Source organism: Chaetura pelagica, unplaced genomic scaffold (genome assembly GCF_000747805.2).
Source record: "Chaetura pelagica isolate M959 unplaced genomic scaffold, ChaPel_1.0 scaffold757, whole genome shotgun sequence".
Taxonomy (NCBI): Eukaryota; Metazoa; Chordata; class Aves; order Apodiformes; family Apodidae; genus Chaetura; species Chaetura pelagica.
The window spans coordinates 708,190-725,004 of record NW_009970727.1 but is presented as its reverse complement, the minus strand read 5'-3'; the positions used below and the strand labels follow the sequence as shown (position 1 = coordinate 725,004).

The window sequence follows — 16,815 nt, the reverse complement described above, 5'->3', positions numbered from 1 at the left end:
GAAAGAGGACTTGGCTTCCAGCGTTGGGAAGGAGGGAAGGAGGGAGCTGAACCCCAGCAGCCGGGGAGGGGGGTTGATCCGGAGGTTCCCCTGGAGGGCGAGGAGCGATGCAGGGCTGGCCTCGGGGAGCCGCTGGGAAGCGTCGGGGTTGGGGCAGGGAATAACCTCCCGCACCCCCTTGTTGCGGTCAGTCCCCAAGCAGCAGACGGACGGAAAGGGCAAAGGCCTGGAGTACTACCTGTCCCAGTTCCTTTGCCTTGCCAGCTTCCTGCTGCTGCTGATTTTCCTGGGCATCCTGGTGGTGAAGATGATTGGGTCAGGCTGGCTTGACAGAAGAGAGGAGAACTGTATGTGCACCGGTTTAATCTTGTTTTTAAACTTTGCTCTTCACCTTTCTTCTCTGCTTTCCCTTTATTACTTCATTACTTATCATTGCTGTCATCTGCAATCTCTGCATCAGTCCCCATTTCCATCTCCCCTTGCCCATGGCAAACCTTGTTATGGGAAGGAAGTCAAGTGTGTGCTTTTTTTCAAATGAGTTTGGCCTTCAGTCCTTCAAAGCCGTGGGTTTTATGGACAGTGACATTCCAGCTAGGCCAAGGATGTGTTTTATGAGTGTCCATCGTGTAACAAAATGTCTGTGTGATTGCCCAGTGTGGGTTTTTAATCTTCACCTCCCCAAAGCAGCCCTTTGGTGGCCTTTCTCCTGGCCACATGAGAAGGACAGTAGTTGAGTTGGTAATTCAGCACTTGAAATGGGGCAGAGCTTCAATGAGAGATGGAAAAGGCCTTCCCCAACACCTGTTTTTTAAAGCTCCCCAGCTAGAGCAGATGGAAATACCATCATTTGGTGGCTTTGAACTGAAAGAGGAAGGTGTTTGGGGTGTGGTTGGGAAGTCCTGAAATGTGCCTGGAAGTGTTAATGCAGTTTGCTTGGGCTGGGAAAGCTGCTTCCTTAAAGTCAGAATAAAACTATCCAATGAATTTCTGAATTTTCTGCACCCTTTACTACTTTTGGTGTTTTGAAGCAAGAAATCTTGCAGGTAAATTCTCAGGTAGTTATGATGACTATTCTAAGATTCTCCTGCATGCTGGACTAGTGGCTGGTGTGCATCCAATTGCCAGGGCAGGAGGGAGCTGTTAAACCAGAGGCCATGAGCTGCAGAGCTAACAGCTCCAACTGAAATAAATCCCCTGCTTTTGCCTTGAGGAGGCTTGATTTAAATCCCTGTTACCACTGTGATATTTCAGGTGACCCTGGCGTGCAGCGAATGGCATTACTAGACTGTAAAAGAGGAGGTGAGGCAGTGCATAGTAAAGGAACATGAAACAGCTGCTTAAACAGGAGCTGTTAAAACATTCAGACCCACTTTTTACTTTTCAGCTGAACACTGTTCATCACTTGCATCCGTTTTATTTGCTTTGCTTTCAGTGCTGCCTACCAAAGCAAGCACTTTGACTGTGATTTTTGCATGGCAAGGTACTGTGCAGAATGAGATTAAGAAGAGCAGAATCAGCCTTGAAAGCAGAGCCTTCTTTTAAAGAAGATAATTACTTTCTTGATCAAAGCTCTTGTTTTACAGCCAGCTAACTCTCCCTCCCATTTTTCTTGTAGTTAATCTCTTGCCAGTGGATTGTGACAAAAGGAAGGATGATGTAAGCATTTATTTATTTATTTTCCAGTATTGTGGGTTGGGGATTCTCCCAGAAGAGTAATTATTCTAGGTGACTTCCACTGATATCAGCATCACTGTAAAATTATTATTTCTATCATTTTACAGAAAAATTGTGATTTGATGAGTTGGTATTAATGGGCCAGATTAAATTGGGGCTGTACATGAGACTCCAAAAGATAAAAATTTAAATTCCCAATTATGTGAATCATTTTCTTTAATAGAATTGGTATCAGTTTGCAGTAAAGCTGTGTTCAGCCTTAACAGTGTAAGATTTAATCCAGCTAATTCCCTGAATTCCATCATAAAGTGTTTGTAGAGCCCTGTTTCTCTTTTCATAGTCTGTGAGGAGGAGAGAGGAAATGTTGTGTTGGATTCAGAGTGATGGGTGGTCTCCTGTGATGTTCTGGAGACCAGGAATCCATCTGTGGCTGGTCAGAGGGGCTGTCTGGGGGTACAGTCTGGGCTGGGTGAGTTGGTGGCACTTCCAGAGGATGCCTCACCTTCCTTTTGAGTCAAAAACTGTAGATCTGTGCTGCGGAGGTGTTTCATTTGAACTAGTAGTGCATGACTGACCCAAACACTGGGTTTTGCTTGGGTATTTTTAGCTAGTTTCCTAGTTTAGCTGTTCACCTTTGTTACCTGTTTCTGACTTGCAGTTCTGTCAAGCTAAAGAGAAGGATGTGGTGATGAACGTGCTGCACGAGTTGTATAACTACCTGTCTGTACAAGCTGGTAAGTTCCGATTTTCATTATAGAGCTCTTAAGAGCATTCAGCAAACTGCTTGTCCCAGCTGTCTGGACACTTTTAACCTCAGTTTGAATAAAGGGGTTTGTGGAAGAGTCAGTTTGACTTGAAGAGCTATAGCCATGTAATAGAAAAATAGAAAAAGATGTGTTTATTTTTATTCTGAACAGTGTGTAGCTAATACACTCATATCACTGTGGTCTTGTGGAGTGGTCCTTATTTGCACTTGATATATTGAGAATCTGAGGTAGAAACATGGGAGTTTTATGGTTCTTTTCTAGCAGCATCTTAAAATTGTCTCAAGACACTCAGAGCCAGTAAGTGTAAGCTGATGTGTTCTTACAAATGAAGTCGAAGCAACTTAAGAAATTGTCAGCTTTGCTGAAATGTGGCAGCTGATCATGAGAGAGCCTCTCTTTTTTTTTTTTCTCAGCACAGAGTAAGACATGCCCTCTTAGCTGAGGAGCTCACCAAACACAGTGGTTCAGCCAGGCTCTTACTATGTATGAGCTAATCTGGTCCATCATTAGTGTTTTGTGATGCAGAAGGCTGCTGGAAATTCAGTGGACTGTGTAAAAAGTTGTTCAGCAAGATGTATAGCAATGTTACCCAGCAGAAGTGCTTAAGCTCCAGTTCCATGATTTCAGACCTCAGCAAGGCTCAAGCCTTTAGGTACTCAAGTTTCACATGATTTCTAAATCTTTTTCAAATCAGACTTTGGCAGCATTTCCACCAGGTTTACACAGTCTCTCAGCACGTTTGTTCAGTCAGCTTTGGGAAGCAAGATTTAGAAGATACAGTTCCTTGCCAGCATTTCTTTGCCTGGCTGAAAGGGTAGAGCTGTGATTTGTGCTCCTTAGAAGCATTTTGAATTCTGATCATTAACTCCAGCAACAGACTTCAATACCTGATGGAAGGAGCTCCTCTGCAGGGTGTTGGGTCAGAGGGGTGGTTATGCACTCTGCAAGGAGGAGAAAGAGTCATTTTTTTTCCCCCTCTCATTCTGTGTTGAGTAGCAGAAGGTTTGATTGCCCTTATCCAACCTGTCTGCAGTGGCTGACCACTTTATTAATAGTCATAACCTTATCTACCTACAGTATAAATCTTACCCTGCAATCATTTTGCCTAGAGCTATAGCTGATTTTAAAGGACAGCATTTCCAGCCAGTTCAGTGTATATTTCTGAACTATTTGAGGTCTTTTTATTTTTTTTCCCAAAACGTTATTTCTATTGGACTTTTTTTCTTTTTAACCAGGTAATTTTGAATGTGGAAACCCTGAGAATCTAAAAAGCAAATGCATTTGGGTTAATGAAGCAAAGGATCACGTTGTGGTGAGTAGGCTGTGAACAGCTATTGTTATAACAGTGCTTAGTCTCTTATAAGGCAATAAATAATAGATACTAAAGCATTTCACCATCTGTTTTACTTCCTCATCCTGTTTTGATTCTCTGCCATCTCTCCAGCTTCCCCTTTGGCCAGTCCTGCTCTCAGCAGTTTTGGTTTTTTTTTTTAAAAATAATCCCTACATCTCTGATTCAGCCCCTGTAAATCTTAACTTAATGGTTTGTTGTTTCACCATAGTCATCAGTCTTTTGAAACCAGAAATTTCCCTGGATTGAGGGCTGGGCAGAAGAAGGATTTTTCTATACCCCAAAGTGTCAGAAGACAGACTGCTTTGATCTAGCATTCCATTTCTTTCATGGTAAACTGTCAGTAAGATTATGTTGTATTTAGTGGTTAGTCTTAACAGTCTGGGATGGTGTTATTTTACAGAGTGCTTCATGCATCATCTACCACAGGCAGAAGACTTGAGTCCAGCCCTTCAGATTCAGTTTTCCTTTCTCCAGCCCTTCAGATTCAGTTTTCCTTTCTCCAGCCCTTCAGATTCAGTTTTCCTTCCTCCAGCTTGCAGATTTAGGATTAGAATTAACCTGGGGACAGACCCTATGGAATTAATTCCCCCACTAATGAAACAATACTTTTCAGTATTTTAAATTATTGTAGAACTGACCTTCTTAATGGATTCTTTTGCACAGAATATAACTGGTGGTTCCTCTCAGAAGTTTGAAGCTGCCCTGCACTGGATACTGAACAGTAACAAGGATTTAGGAATATGGTGAGTGGAAGTTCTCTGTGCCAGAGGGATGTGTCTTCCTGTTGGCTGAGAGATAATTTGACATCCTAAAAGCTCCCATACCTCGTTAGATTTCAGAAGATAATCTGGGGTTGGCTTTGTCAGTGCTTGCTGGGCAAACTTCCAAATGAGAAGGGCAGCCCTGAAGCACAAACTGGCAATGAGCTCATTCCCAGGGAGGCTGTTCCCGTTCCCAGGGAGGCTGTTCCCAGGCTCTGCATGGGGGGACATTGTGTTCACGGACGCACTGTCTCACAGGTGGGGTACGAGTCTGAGGTCAGGGCTGCTCTGTGGCCATCAGCAGTTGTGTTGTGCTTCCTCCAAGGCTTAGAAGTGATGGTCATGGTCTCCTGCCCATGGTCCTGTGACTCCAGTACCCTTCTTGAACTTGCCCGTACAGTAATTTTCTTCCCAAGGTGACTTCCCTTCAGTCCTGTTGCTATAGACAGAGCTTCAGTGTTGTGTAGAACTGCATCCTTTGACCAAAGGGTTTACTGAACAGCAGAGAAGTCTCTTTCAGCAGGCACCATCACATGTTTGGGGGTCCTTGGGAGCAAGTCCTGATGAAGAGGAGAGGAAAATGGATTTAGAATGGTGTCTTTTCTTTAGTGTCAATTGCCTTTCTGGCAGAACACCCAGTGCATGTTAAAGTGAACAGTAGGGTGTTGGTCAGTCATTGGTGGGGCTTTTTTCTCTTGGCTTTCTCAGCTAGGAGTCTCTTCAGGATGTGAGAAATAGCAGAAATACTGGGTTGTTCAGGTAAAAAAGATACACAATTCAGGCCATAACCTGGTGCAAGACTGTTACCCACAGTCCACAGACATTATCCTCCTCTGGGAACTGTGGGCTGCCTCCAGCCTATCTTAACTGTGAAGTCTGAAATTTGTTTGCATTCTAACGTTGCTAAATGTATCTCTGATTAAATGAATGGTAACAATAGTAACGCTGGAGTTGGTGGGAATTGCTGGTATGAATTCCCACTGCTCCACTTTTCTCTGGAAAACATTCCTGCAACTGCTGCTGTGATCTCCAGATCAGGCAGCGGCTGCTGCTTCCTTTGCTGGTGTGTGGCAAATTCCCAGGCCAGGTCAGTTTTTCCTGAGGTGGCATGATTGGATTTGTATGTGGGTTGGGATCAGATTTAGATGTTTATACAGGAGCTTTGCTCGTGTTGGGAGGCGTGTGATACAATATACTCCCATTTGTTAATTTTCCTAATGAACAAGCTCTGCCGGATGGATCCACTTGCACGGAGTCTCCGTAACGTGCAGCAGGAGTGCTCAGAATGCTTAAAAACCTGCAGGTGGCATTTTCTTAGCAAATGCTACGTGAGATGATTTTTCTAGGTGCTGGTCTGAGAGGCAGAACTGAAAATGAGCTCTACACCAGGTGATTCTGCTGCATATTTTAAATATTTTCACGGAATTTGGATTGTAAATAAGACAAGGGTGGGAAACATCTGTGTGACTCCAGCTACTGTAGAACCCAGTAACCAACTACAATCTGTCCTGCGAGTTGTGCACTGATCAATTGAGAAAATGTCTTTTATAGAATCATGGAATGGTTTGGGTTGGAAGGGACCTTCAAGATCATCCAGTTCCAACCCCCTGCATGGGCAGGGACACCTCCCACCAGCCCAGGTTGCCCCAAGCCCCATCCAGCCTGCCCTTCAACACTGCCAGGGATGGGGCAGCCACAGCTTCCCTGGGCAACCTGTTCAAGGGTCTCACCACCCTCACAGCAAAGAATTTCTTCCCAATATCTCATCTAAACCTCTCCTATTCCAGTTTTCATCCATCCCCCTCATCCCATCCCTCCCTGCCCTTGTCCCAAGTCCCTCCCCAGCTTTCCTGGAGCCCCTTCAGGCACTGGAAGGTGCTCTAAGGTCTCCCTGGAGCTTTCTCTTCTCCAGGCTGAACACCCCAACTCTCCCAGCCTGTCTTTGTCTAATGAGTTATTCATTACAAACCCAGAATGAATTAATAGCTTAAAGAAATGAAAGCCCTTTTAGTCCAATCACTCTGAAGCTAATGGCTCTCACTTGGATTACCTGGTGCCTGTTGCCTTAAGGAACCCACATTGATGTGGTTCTATGCCTAAATAAGTGAATTAAAAGCTTATCAGGGAGCATATCAGGTATGAGGAGGTGGTTTTGCAGGAGGATGTGCTATTGATTTTGCCATGGATGCATTCCCAGGGTGTGTCTGCTCTGGCTGCAGATGCAGTTGATGCCTTGTCACTTTTCTAGCTAAACTGTTTGTGCTGGTCTGTGCTGAAGAAAACAGCACAACCTCCACGGACACTGGCAGCCTCCCTCAGCTGTTCTGTCTCTGCAATTGCTGATGAGTGACTCAGTAAACATTTCCATTTCTCTGTGCTGGGAGGTGGGAATCCAATTTAAAGTTTAATCTTCTGCACGCTGAGAGGTGCTGTCAAAGAGTCTGCAGAGGGAGACTTCAGTTTACCAGTGGGAGTTCCAGCTCTGCTGCCTTTTCTAAAGCCATATCCATTCCTTGCTAAGAAGCCAGTCCCAAAATGTTCTGGAAAGAGGAGCTGCAAGGATGGTGGTTTATTTTCTCTGTGGTGTACAGAAAGAGTTACTGCATCTGCAGTCTGTTGTTCTCTCTGTCTTGATTAAAGACTGCAGTTGGAGTGTCTACTCTCTTCAGTGAAGATTTTCTGCCTCTTCCCATCAGGTTGAAAGGCAGGGACCTTTCAGAACCAGTTACCAAGGTGGAGGATGTGTTCTGCCTGGAATCAGCCCATCCTCAGATGGGGCTTGGCTGCCGTTTCCGTCGGGCAGTGGTCACTGCCATTATGAACCTTTTCCTGTTTTTCTGGGGTAAGTCCTCAGTGCTGGTACCCAGCTGCTCCCCTTGCTGCCTGCAGAGATGAACCTGTGCACACATGCCTTCTCCCAGCCATCTGAAATTACTAACAGAGGGGAAATAAATCTGCTGATGAGTTAATTTCTAATTAACCTTTGTTCTGGCAGCAAGGAGAGACCTGTAGACCTGCTCTTGTGCTGTGAGTGCTTGAACACTTTTAAATCAGGAAGCTGATTAGCTCTCTGGGTATTCCTCAAGTACTCATTGCTGTGGTCTGCAAAATAAGTATGTTAACCTACATAAAAGGGTTTTTTTCCTTTCTTTTCTTGCACTAAGCTGCAAAATCTTCTAGGCTTTTAAATAATGACTTGTAGCATTTCAGTCTTAGAGGTTTTATTGGAATAGTCTGTCATGCCCCAGCTGAGACAAGAGGTCTTTCTGAGCAAGGTGATAACAAGAGATGAGTGTTGACTGGGAGAGTTTATAATCTAACCAGACAAGGTGGAGGTGAAAGGAGATAGTTAGGTTTATTGTAGAGACTGAGATACTAAAGTTAGCTCCTGTTGTAATGGGGGCATTTATCAGTGCTAAACCTCCAGTGTAGCCCCTGAATTTTGGGCTGGCACTGGAGCTGCAGGCTTTATTTCCTTAGCAAGTAGTGGAGCTTGACAGGCTTCCTAAGTGACTGTTATGGGGGAGGCCTCTAGCAAAGAAATAGCTCTGGGAGTTGGAGAATTTAAACCCTGTGGTTGTGCTGAGGTTTCTGGTGGTGCTAGTGGGGGAAACCTCTGTGATAGGGCCTTCCAACTATCTCTCCCCACGTGTACTCTTGCTCTTCTGCTGCTGTCAGTGCTGAGGGGTTTCTGGTGAACAAAATTAATTGCTTGGATTCATTTCTGAGCAGGCCTGGGTGGCAGAGAGTAAGGGCTGCCTCTGGGAAGAGGCAGTGTCAGAAATAAACCTGCTAGCATCCAGCAGGTGCAGGACTGTCAGTTATTGAATTCTGTTTGGTTTTATTCTTCTAGGTCTGCTGAGCCTCTGGGGGATCCTGCTCTTCCTTAGGTATCGCTGGCGGAAGATGGCAGAAGAGGAACAAGCCATGTATGACATGGTGAAGAAGATCATAGGTAGAATCCAGTAGCTGTGTAAATGCAGGTAGCCCTGCTCTTCTCTCTGCAATGTTGAGGTCTCTCACCCTTTTGTCCTCCTGCCCTCCAGCTGTTGTCCAGGACCACTACAAGGAATGGGAACGGAATTTGGAACGTTATCCCTACGTTGGCATTTTCCACGTCCGGGACAGTCTCATCCCTCCCCAGAGCAGGTGAGCTGGCTCCTTTGCATTCAGCAGGGCTGTCAGCACCATGTCACTCAGCTCAGCTCAAACCTGCAGCTCCAGGGGAGCAGACCACGAGCAGACAATTGATGGGAAGTTGGACTGCAAGAAGAGTCTGTCTGGCCTTTCAGTTGAGGAAGGATTTTGACGTAACTCATGCCATGTCTTAACCTGCTGCAGATTAATGTGACAGTCCTGAGGCTGATACTTTGTGCAGTCACACAGGTGTATTGTCATTGTTCTGTCAAGCAGTAATTGGATTTTGTTTTGCTTGGGCATGGAGCATCTGATTTTCTCTCCTGCACCTAATGTGTGTAGGATGCTACCCCTTTTCTCAGCAGTCGTAGCTTATTCTCCAGACAGGTGCTGTGCTCTTCAGGACAAACCTCCTGAGGTGACTGGAATATTGGGAGGTTCTTCTGAAATGGTTGTGGTTGTTGCTGCCTGGAAATTCACCAGTTCAGGTCGGGCAGCTTTAAAAGGGGGAGATACAGTGTGAGATGGCTGGTCTTGCTCCTTTTTTGGAAAGGAGCTATGGTCGAGATAGTTGCTCCATGGGTGGTGGGGCCAGGGGGCTGCAGCCTGGTTCTCTGTGATTTTTATACCACTTGCTCCATTTCTGCAGGAATGTTTCTTGTGTTTTATTTAAATGGAGCTACTTTGTTCTCCTAAGGACACAGAACACTATGTGTGCTGCAACTCTTACATGTTCATGGTATCACTGGTAGGAAGAGGAGTTAATCCAGCTCTTTTGAACCCATCTCTATGTGTGTGGTGCCCAGAATTACTAGACACTGATCCAAAACTGAGCTCCAGTTTGTCCTCCTTGGTCTGAGCTCTCTCTGCATGCAGGAAGGGTGAGGGCAATTTGCAAGTGGAGCCACTTCATCATGCAAACTGAGCTTGAAATTCAGAACAGTCAACAACTACTGGTACCCACAGAGGGTCTCATCTTCTCTTCCCTCCCCAGACAGGACTTTTCTTTTCATGTCCTGGCCTGAAGTCACCTCTAAACCAGACTTCTGGAATAATCTCCTGTTGTGTCTGCAGAGGGAACAGGAGGCAGTGGTGTGATCAGCAGCCACAATTGCTGCAAGCAGGAGAGGAGAATGAGGATAAGATTCTCATTTCTTTTTGTTGCTGTTCCTCACAGGAAAAAAATGAAGAGGGTCTGGGAGAGAGCTGTGGACTTCCTGGCTTCCAATGAGTCACGGATTCAGACAGAGTCCCACAGGGTGGCAGGAGAGGACATGCTGGTGTGGAGATGGACTCAACCTTCTTACGTCTCGGATTCGGAGCACTGAAGAGGAGCAGAAGCTGAGCAGCTGTTGCTATGGACCTCTGCAAGGGGACAGTCCCTTCTCTGGTGGTGGGAAAGAGCAGGTCAAGGTCCTGATCTTGTAGAGTTGGGGTTTGCACTTATCTGTTTGCTCTTCTTTCTGAAAATCCTCACAGGCAAAAATTCAAGGCAATAACTTTGGCTTGGAAAGAAGATGGGCTTGAGCTGGTGGGAAGCTAGAATTGCACCAAAGTTAGTCTTCCAGGAGATATCTGGCTTCCATTGAAGAGCAAACCTGGAACAACTTTTTTAAAACAAACAAAAAAAAGAAAACAACATACCTGCTATTGAGGGATTTGGGATCTCTCTGGCAAAGGTGTTTAAAATTTGACCTCAATTCTGCAAAAGCCAACTGGTGGCAAAGTCCATCAGGGAATGTGTTTAAAGAAGATTAACATTTCCCATGGAAACATTAGGGTGGGAGTTAAGATGCATTTTGGTAGAATTTGTTTTTATCAGTACAAATGAAAGCACTTGCTGCTTCCTAACGAGGAAAGTGTTGGTGGCAGCTTCACCCTTTCAAAATGGGGGAGGGGAGGGGGAAATCAGGTGAGGGTATTCCTTGAGGGAGGGCAGTCTGAGGTGCCTTGGTGGTTTAGGTTGGGTTGGGTGGGATGGAGGAGTGGTTGTCACCCTGTTACATTCTTCTAAGTCTGCAGTCTGTGTGCTTTATGATTTTATTTTTTTTTGGGGGGGGGGCGTGGGGCATTTTGGGTGGAAAATAAAGGCTATAGGAAGCTTCCAAAAGTGCTTTCTGGTGGCTCCAGCCAAAGGGACTGCTTCATGGGCTCCCACAGAGCAGCTTTGGAAAGGCTTTTAGAGCTGAATGTACATGTTTCTCCTGGGCAGCTGCAATGTGTGTGCTGTGTGTCAGAGCAGAAATGTGCCACGTGTGGGGTGGCAGCACAGGGATTGGTTGCCAAGGCCATGTTCCTGCAGCCTCACCACAGGTCCAAGGAGCAGTGACCAATCCTCTGCTGGCCCTACAAGCTTTGTATTTTATATCTCTAATTATTTGCTTACTTCAGTTCCCTTTTTTTGTCCAGCAAATGAATGTTTGTTTTAAAGAAAATAGCACCAGTGTGTGGCAGTTTAGGCTTAGGGAGAGATGCTGCTGATCTCCTCTTCCCAGTGTTGGAAAGCAGATGTCCAGCTCTCCACTAAGGACTGCAAAGGCTTTTTCCCTGCCTCCTGCTGTGCTCCTCAGCCCAAAGGAGTGGAGAGAGGAGGTGGCTTCAGGAACAAAAACACAGGGAGGCCTTTCCCATTAAGTAGGAAATACCCTGTTGACTCTTACCCCATAGCTTCTTTTTGGTTGCAAAGGTTGAGTGTTTGAACAGAAGAGAAGACTCAGCAGCTGTCTAAAGACAGTGGCCAGCTTCTTCCACTGGTAATAAAACAGAGAATAAGGTGAAGGCAGCCTTGATCCTTCCAAAAGGTGGTAACAAGATCTTCAACTGCTGCCATAGGAGTTTTTGCAAACACCAGTGCCTACATTCTTAAGCCTTTTTAAAGTATTTGTGAGGTTTGGGTTGTCTTTTTTTTTTTTTTTTAACAGTCCCAATCCAGAAGTGAAGAGTCAGTCATTGCAGTCATCTTTTTGTATTAAACTCGTTTTTGTAGAATCAATTTCCCTGGCTTGGTGCTGTTTATATGTTCAATTTAGCTCTGTAAATCCATATATGAAATAAATTTATTACAAACAATTTGTTAGCTTGATTTGTATTAAGGAGGCACAGGTTGTCCCAAGGGCTTTTGCTCAGGCAGATCAAATAGATCCAGCTCCAGGGAACTCATGGTTTCTAGGAATGGAAATTGCAGGACAACCTAATGAGACAACATGGATCCCTGTGGCTCTGGGTGATCTCAGTACAAAATGTCAGAGCCTCGAGTGTTTGGTTGCAAATTAAACCTGTTCTGGGAATAAATGGCATGAAGTTGTGAAGAGCAGTAGCATTTTGTAGAGATTGGCAGCTGGGAGGGTTTGTGGGGCTGTAAATATGAGTTCGGGTTGAGCAGTGTTCATGAAGCTGTAATGAGCAGTTATTTAAAGCAGGGGATGGTGCAATAACTGGTAACAGGGCTGGTGCCTCAGGCTGGGCATGTTCTGGACTTGTTCTCTGAAAGGCAGATCCCGGGTCAGCAGAAGCTGCAGGAAACCCTGGCTCTGCTCCAAGCTGCTGATCCTGGCTGTTGTAGCATCTTCAGGCTGTGGTTGCCTTGCCTGCCTGTGGGATGTGATGGGAAGTGCCAGGTAGTGGTGGAGGATGGAATGGATGTCCCTTCCTGCCTTCAGACTGTTGCTTGTCACTGGACACATCTCTTCCCTCTCTGTGTCCTGAGGGTTGGGTGGCTGTAAGCAAGGCTGCTACAGAGCAGGAGGGATATTTATCACAAGGAAAAAGGCAAAAAGTCAAGTTTTAGACTATTTACCAGCTCCCCAAGGTTTCCAAGGTTGCCTGGTGAGTAGAAGACAAATGAGCACATCTTGCTGGCAAGTCTGAGTTGACTTCAGGCTGCTTTTCATAGAATCATAGAATGGTTTGGGTTAGAGGGGACCTTAAAGATCACCCAGTTCCAGCCCCCTGCATGGGCAGGGACACCTCCCACTGGATTTTCCCCAAGTGTTTTCAGTTCCTCTGTCACCTGAGTGTCACTGAGCCCTTGCTACCCGAGTTTCAACTTCTTCAGAGCCTGCTCCTGAAACACACGAGCAGTCCGTGACTCACTGTTGTGTCACTGCTGGGGACACACTTGACTCACTTGTGTTTGGTTACAGGAATGTTTAATTGGTCTCATAACGTGGGTCTGGATGACAAAGGGGAAGATCTCCACTGGCACAGAAGGAGGTTGGCCCCAGGCCTGCGCCTGTGGGATGTGATGGGAAGTGCCAGGTAGTGGTGGAGGATGGAATGGATGTCCCTTCCTGCCTTCAGACTGTTGCTTGTCACTGGACACATCTCTTCCCTCTCTGTGTCCTGAGGGTTGGGTGGCTGTAAGCAAGGCTGCTACAGAGCAGGAGGGATATTTATCACAAGGAAAAAGGCAAAAAGTCAAGTTTTAGACTATTTACCAGCTCCCCAAGGTTTCCAAGGTTGCCTGGTGAGTAGAAGACAAATGAGCACATCTTGCTGGCAAGTCTGAGTTGACTTCAGGCTGCTTTTCATAGAATCATAGAATGGTTTGGGTTAGAGGGGACCTTAAAGATCACCCAGTTCCAGCCCCCTGCATGGGCAGGGACACCTCCCACTGGATTTTCCCCAAGTGTTTTCAGTTCCTCTGTCACCTGAGTGTCACTGAGCCCTTGCTACCCGAGTTTCAACTTCTTCAGAGCCTGCTCCTGAAACACACGAGCAGTCCGTGACTCACTGTTGTGTCACTGCTGGGGACACACTTGACTCACTTGTGTTTGGTTACAGGAATGTTTAATTGGTCTCATAACGTGGGTCTGGATGACAAAGGGGAAGATCTCCACTGGCACAGAAGGAGGTTGGCCCCAGGCCTGCTGTGGGAGCTGGTGGGAGCTGGTTACCTCCTCTGGCATCAAGTTGTTGCTAAGGTATGGGAACAAAGAGGAGTGCAAGGTTAAATTTCTCCTCTGAACCTGCATTCTTGTTCAGATGCTGTTACCCAGTCTAGGTTGCTAAGTTACAGCTGAAATATATTCAAGGTTAGGAAATAATCTTCAGTTTGCTGTAATCACATGTGCTAGAGGACATTTGCTTTCAACCCAGCTGCCATGATGTTTCATGTCACAGTTTCCCCCCGTGTCCCTTCCTTCACTGGCTCTCCTGCCAGCAGAGCAGCCTGGTTTCATGCCACCCTCACTGCCCAGCTCCTACTGGCTCTGGACAAACTGTGTGGGTAACTGTGGAACCCAGCAGCTTTCCCAGAACCCCAGGTCCATCCAAGGAAAAGGGATTGGTGGGTTCTTCATCCCCCTGCCCTGCTCCTTCCAACTTGCTCCAGCAGAGTTGATTAAATCCCCCTCCCACTTTCCTGCAAAGTATTTTCTGTGCAATTCCCCAGTGCTGGGCTGATCAAGCCACTGCATCCCCTGGCTGGCAGGAAGGCAAACATGGAACAACTAAAATAAAATGTGCCCTTTATCTTTTCATTTCCTGCTTCCCTTTGAAGCCTTTTCACATGAAATGTTTTGCCTCCTGCTGATGTGACAGCTGATGTTGTGCCTTATTTATGGGGTGCAGAGTCAGGGCTTCATGCCAGTTCTCCTGGAAAGAGCAACATCAACTGGAGAGGCAGCAGCTCAGCCAGTGGGTCCTGCCCCCACTGCCTCCCTCTGGCACGTCCCTGTCTGGAACAATCACCTCCCAGTGCCTGCCCTGGGATTTCCACCTTGACTTCATTCAACCTTTGAATAATGAGCTCCAGGTAAGTGTTGCAAAAAGGGGTTTGTGCACGTTAATGAGCAGACAGCCTTGCTACAGGAAGCTGAGGGGAGACCTTGGTGCTCTGCAATGTGGGGTGAAGTGTGGGTCAGTCTGTTCTCCCAAGTAACAAGTGATGGCACAAGAGGAAAGAGCCTCTAGTTGTGCCAGGGAGGTTTAGATTGGATATTAGGAACAATTTCTTCCCCAAAAGGGTTGTCAGGCCCTGGCCCAGGCTGCCCAAGGCAGGTGGAGTCCCCATCCCTGGAGGGATTTGAAAGCCCTGGAGGTGGTGCTGAGGGACATGGGGCAGGGGTGGCCTTGGCGGGGCTCGGGGAGCAGTGGGACTGGAAGATCTGAAAGCTCCTTTCCAACCAAAATGATTTGAGGATTCCACAGCAGAGTGAGGTGTGAGTCCCATCCCCACCTCCCTACCCCCTGGGGGCTGCCAGCCCCTGCAGAGCAGACTCCAGCAGGGGGACCAGACCCCTGTGCTACCCCCACAGCAGCACCTGATTTCTGCAGAGACTCTTCTCTAGGGCTGCTGAGCTTCGGTGAGAAGCCCACGGGGCTGGGGAAGCCTTGCTTGTCTTCCAGCTTGTCTCTCCCAGGGCCAGAGCCCGGGCTGTGCTGCAGGAGCTCTCCAGGCTGTCCCTTCCCTGGCTCTTGGCAGAGCAGCAGCTCCCAGGGCACAAGCTCTGGGGTGGCAGGAGGACACCGGAGAGGCAGCAGCTCAGCCAGTGGGTCCTGCCCCCACTGCCTCCCTCTGGCACGTCCCTGTCTGGAACAATCACCTCCCAGTGCCTGCCCTGGGATTTCCACCTTGACTTCATTCAACCTTTGAATAATGAGCTCCAGGTAAGTGTTGCAAAAAGGGGTTTGTGCACGTTAATGAGCAGACAGCCTTGCTACAGGAAGCTGAGGGGAGACCTTGGTGCTCTGCAATGTGGGGTGAAGTGTGGGTCAGTCTGTTCTCCCAAGTAACAAGTGATGGCACAAGAGGAAAGAGCCTCTAGTTGTGCCAGGGAGGTTTAGATTGGATATTAGGAACAATTTCTTCCCCAAAAGGGTTGTCAGGCCCTGGCCCAGGCTGCCCAAGGCAGGTGGAGTCCCCATCCCTGGAGGGATTTGAAAGCCCTGGAGGTGGTGCTGAGGGACATGGGGCAGGGGTGGCCTTGGCGGGGCTCGGGGAGCAGTGGGACTGGAAGATCTGAAAGCTCCTTTCCAACCAAAATGATTTGAGGATTCCACAGCAGAGTGAGGTGTGAGTCCCATCCCCACCTCCCTACCCCCTGGGGGCTGCCAGCCCCTGCAGAGCAGACTCCAGCAGGGGGACCAGACCCCTGTGCTACCCCCACAGCAGCACCTGATTTCTGCAGAGACTCTTCTCTAGGGCTGCTGAGCTTCGGTGAGAAGCCCACGGGGCTGGGGAAGCCTTGCTTGTCTTCCAGCTTGTCTCTCCCAGGGCCAGAGCCCGGGCTGTGCTGCAGGAGCTCTCCAGGCTGTCCCTTCCCTGGCTCTTGGCAGAGCAGCAGCTCCCAGGGCACAAGCTCTGGGGTGGCAGGAGGACACCGGAGCCTCCGCTCGGCTCCCCTGTGACAGAGGGGACCACCTGCCTGGGGTCACTGCAGTGACCTGCTCTAGGGCCAGACCCAATGTTTACATCCCAGCTCCTAAACAGCTCTTGGCATCCAAGCAGCAGGAGCACAGGGAGGGGAACACCCGCAGGGAGCTGGGGAGCTGCTGGCTGAGAGCCTGGCCCTGTGTCCCCTCCCCGCGTGGCCTGGGTGGTTGTTGTTCTTTCCCCTTGGTGTCCCTGGCAATCCCCACTCCCCCAGGTTGATTCCAGCTCCCCACAGATACAAATTTAGTCCTTTAGCACAGGAAGGGCCCTGCACAGGCCGTGGCAGGATGGTGCTCAGTGGTGCTGGGGGCCGGGCAGCCCTGGCTTGCATCAGCCTTGGCTTCCTCTTTTATTCCCAACCATGTGTCCTGAGCCCCTGCCAGGCTGGGAGAGGTTTGGAGTCAGGATCCAGGCTGCAGGCTGGCCAGGGGTACTAATATCTTTGTGCCTGTAATTAGTGCCTAATTAGGATAATTTCAATCCGAGGCAAGGCTGCTCTCCCCTCCGAGTGCTCTGCTCTTTACAAGAGGCTGAGAAGTTGCCCCTGTGGCTGGTGGGACCAGCCTGGCTGCCTGGGCAGGGAGCAGCTCCTGGGCTAGGGAACCCTCCCTGTGTGTGTTTTAACAGAGCAGTAACTTCAAAGGACACATCTCCCAGCCCAGCTACATGCCTGGCATGAAAATGAGATTGTCCCAATTAGCACGTGCATGAAAAATACATGTGGCCTCCAGCAGGATGGGCCTGTGC

The 16,815-nt window shown here is 47.9% G+C and overlaps 1 protein-coding gene across 1 annotated transcript in view; it reads left to right on the top strand.

Annotated features, from left to right (window-relative positions):
* LEMD2 (LEM domain containing 2) overlaps positions 1 to 10,167 on the top strand; it is a 13,884-nt gene extending 3,717 nt beyond the window's left edge. Inside the window, exons 2-10 of the mRNA XM_010007116.1 lie at positions 192 to 347; positions 1,616 to 1,656; positions 2,333 to 2,408; positions 3,677 to 3,753; positions 4,459 to 4,538; positions 7,253 to 7,398; positions 8,410 to 8,511; positions 8,603 to 8,705; positions 9,871 to 10,167. Of these exons, the coding sequence (XP_010005418.1) occupies positions 192 to 347; positions 1,616 to 1,656; positions 2,333 to 2,408; positions 3,677 to 3,753; positions 4,459 to 4,538; positions 7,253 to 7,398; positions 8,410 to 8,511; positions 8,603 to 8,705; positions 9,871 to 10,021 (932 nt within the window). The 3' untranslated portion in view covers positions 10,022 to 10,167. The remainder of the gene's footprint in view (positions 1 to 191; positions 348 to 1,615; positions 1,657 to 2,332; positions 2,409 to 3,676; positions 3,754 to 4,458; positions 4,539 to 7,252; positions 7,399 to 8,409; positions 8,512 to 8,602; positions 8,706 to 9,870) is intronic.
* Positions 10,168 to 16,815: the final 6,648 nt, after the last annotated feature.